Source organism: Abramis brama, assembly GCF_963993115.1.
Source record: "Abramis brama genome assembly, chromosome: 17".
Taxonomy (NCBI): Eukaryota; Metazoa; Chordata; class Actinopteri; order Cypriniformes; family Leuciscidae; genus Abramis; species Abramis brama.
In genome coordinates this window covers 24,668,421-24,671,882 of record NC_139979.1, presented here as the reverse complement: position 1 = coordinate 24,671,882, position 3,462 = coordinate 24,668,421, and the positions used below count along the sequence as shown (strand labels likewise).

At 31.3% G+C, this 3,462-nt stretch overlaps 1 protein-coding gene across 2 annotated transcripts; it reads right to left on the bottom strand.

Moving 5' to 3' along the window:
• Nucleotides 1-706: 706 nt before the first annotated feature.
• Nucleotides 707-3,154, bottom strand: LOC311067833 (zymogen granule membrane protein 16-like). Of its 2 annotated transcripts, XM_084089979.1 has the most exons (4): nucleotides 3,098-3,154; nucleotides 2,787-2,869; nucleotides 2,407-2,548; nucleotides 707-2,158 (listed from the first exon to the last, which is right to left on the bottom strand). In XM_084089979.1, the coding sequence occupies exons 2-4, from the start codon at nucleotides 2,839-2,841 to the stop codon at nucleotides 1,834-1,836; spliced, it is 522 nt and encodes a 173-aa protein (XP_083946105.1). In that variant the 5' UTR covers nucleotides 2,842-2,869; nucleotides 3,098-3,154; the 3' UTR covers nucleotides 707-1,833. The 2 variants fall into 2 exon arrangements, with proteins under 2 accessions (XP_083946105.1, XP_083946104.1); XM_084089978.1 differs by lacking the exon at nucleotides 3,098-3,154 and having other exon boundaries at nucleotides 2,787-2,877.
• Nucleotides 3,155-3,462: the final 308 nt, after the last annotated feature.

The window sequence follows — 3,462 nt, the reverse complement described above, 5'->3', positions numbered from 1 at the left end:
ATAAATCAATAAACAATTACATATGCATTAGACTAAACTGGGAAGGGTCACTCACAGCACATATTGTGTTAGTAGTTTAACCGCTTCTATTGCTCTCCTCATTTGTAAGTCGCTTTGGATAAAAGCGTCTGCTAAATGATTAAATGTAAATGTAGTTATTATTTTGCAATAGGCTACATGTAAAAATTTGTGAAAACATGAACTTGATTAAATCTATACTTTAACAAATAGAACATTACATTACGACAAAATATTACAGTCGTAACAACCGAGACGTTTTCACACAATAAATAAAGATTAATGTTTAGTTCATACCTGGTTTAGATTATCATAGTATTAAATATGTAACATTCATATTTATATTTTTATTAGTGCTGTCAATCAATTAAAAAAATTAACTAATTAATCACTTTCTGTAATTAATTGTGATTAATCACACCTAACATTAAAGTGTTTAATATATTTTTATTGTGTAATAATTTCCATTTAATCTCCAAATTAATGTAGAAACAATGTAGAAAGACAGTTGGCTATATTTTAAAATTTTGATCTTACAGGTAATAGCCAGAATCAAAGCAGTTATCACTTAAGTCTTCATTGCATAATGTAGATTAAAATATAGATACATTTTTAGTATAGATACAAGCCACAAAAGTTATTCAATTAAGAGCATTGAGGGTTTTTTTATTTTATTTATTTTTTTATTAACATTAATGGCAGACTGTAGAGGGTTTATTAGGCTGCTGTCACTTTAAGACCTGCCGCACATGATGCGGATCTGCATCCTATTTTCTCACACAACTCTGTTCATTTAAGTCAAGTCACCTTTATTTATATAGCATTTTTACAATAAATATTGCTTTAAAGCAGCTTTACATTGATAACAGGAAAATAATGCAACAAAGTCTGTTTTGGCTGTACAACAAAGGCTGTACAAAGAAAATTGTTTCATGGTCCATCTTAAGTAAGTTCAGTGTTGTTTCATTTCTGTTGCAAAAAGTGATTAATTTAGGTAATTTATCTATACAGCAGCTTTGGAGAAAACGAACAGTTTATGATTATGATTTAGACTGCATTACAGAACAAAAACGGATGCTGCGTTAATTGTGTTGAACTGAAAAAAACGTATCGCATTTATTAACGCATTAATTTTGACAACAATAATTTTTACATGAATTTGTAAAGTTTGATTGAAAGTCTGAGTCATAGGTAAACGATAAAGTCTTAGGCATATGAAAGTAGAAAATAAATGATAAAGGCATGGTAAACATTTTAATAAGTACATTTTATTGTGATCTTCATACAATGGGAAAAAAAATATCATGAGCTTTAATACGTTTTAATAAAAATCAACTTTAATAGTTAGTAAAATCAAATTTATTAAACTCCCATATCCAGAATTGATTTTTAATCTGATTTTGAGTTTGTCCAACTTTGAAAATCATTCACACTGCAGTTTTGGGTCACATTAGTTTTTAGGGTGACACCCAGCATTTTAGAATGCACTTCTTTCTACTCCTACTTTAACTTTCATAGTGATGCCATTCATAAAATAAAATAAAAAAGTTAATTTAGGTTAATATTGGTTAATATTTAAATCTCATAAATGTTAAATAAAACATATCAAATTTGTACTAGAATCATTGAGAGCCTTCAGGAAATGTTGTGTAAAGAAGCACTTAAAGCATGATTAAGAATAAAATAAGTTTACACCAGTCTCCTTAGTGTTGAATTTAGTAATTAGTGCATTCATTTTTACTTAGAAAGTTACTTTTTAACTGGCATTTTCCTCACATAAACACATAATTCTTAGCCAGTGAGATATTTCTGACTTTATGATGTAGTGGAAGGGTTGTACAACACAGCCCAGTGAGCCCCAATGGAGGTAAGGGCAAATCCGGTCTGTCGACCACTGAGGAAGCGAAGTGCACTTCCATTATGGGTCGGGTAGAGGTTAAATGAAATTCCACTAGGCTGCCCCACTTTGAAAGAGCGACCCTCATTGGTGACAAACATAAGCTCAGTGATGTAACCAGAGTAATACTTTCCAGAGACCTGAACGAAATATTCGTTGTCGAAGAGTGTCATCGTCTTTTCATTGCCATAACCATTCGTGCCAACCAGTTCTGTCCAGTTACCATCATACTGCAACTGGAGCCTAAACAGATAGGGAATGTGCCATTATTGTTAAAATAATTCACAGCAAAATACCATATAACTAACACAAAACAATACAGAGTAAACAATTAACAGAAAACAGATTGTATATGAAGTGTATCATTTGTTGCAACATGGATTTACGTGCAGGTAACATTTTTAACACAATTATGACAGATCAGGTTTTTTTGGAATTGATAAAATGTTGCCTAAATGTGTAAATATCTAGCAGTGCTTGGGGAAACTTACCCATTGAGGTAGCTGTTGTAGTATCCAGCGTAGGGATATTCATAAACTCTGATTCCAGTGATGCGACCCTCTTGTGAAGTGGTAAATTCAGTTCCAGTACCGTCCCCGACAGCAGGTGAGTACGAGTAATAATCAGGTAAAGCTGGAAAGGTAATTAACAGCTATTGGTCTCTAAAATCAATATGTGTTTTTTCAATTATGACTAAAACCCTTTTTTATTGGACCTTTATTTTGGCTTTTTTAGTTACACACAGGTCAAACCCTGGCAATTTATTGCTATTCTACTTTTAAAATGTCCTCTAATGCCTAACACTTGATGCATATTCAATTAGATTTATGTATTGAAATTCTGACTTTAAAAAAACTTGAGTGATACTCACGCATGGTCATGCTCATGGCATAAAGGCAAGAGAATACCACAAAATAATGCATCATTTTGGAATGCTTAGTTGTTCACTGCTCTCTGAGAATGTAGATCAAACCAAACACAAGTGTTGAGTTATTAAACAGTGAATTCTTTAAGAATGTTTTAGCAATATGCAGATGACAATAGTTTAAGACATAATAAATTATAAAAAACAAGCAACACAATTTTTACCGTATCCACAAAAAAAGAATAAACTAATAGATAAATGAAAATATTTAAGAGTATTTATTCATGATGTAGAGTATTGTTAATTGATGTCGTTACCTTAAGCCTGAGTGGATGTTCCTTGAAGAAGACAGCTAACCAAACCATCATTTATATGCTCTTGCTGGTCCAGCCTCTTTTGTTTTTGTTTGTTTGTTTTTTGAGATTCTTTCATGCTTGTTTCTGGAAGGAAAATATTTTTAGACAGAATTTCCTTGTTGTTGATCATTAGTCACCTGATACATTTCTGGAACACATATTTCTTATTTTAAATGAATATATGATTTCAGATAATTATCATAACAGGTTTTAAGTAATGTAAAAACGTTTTGATGTCAGTAAACCTTTTCCAGTAAAAATATTTGTAGTTTTCTTAAAAACGTTTGAACATCTGATCATTAAAAACCTTTGCAGGCAAGAACATT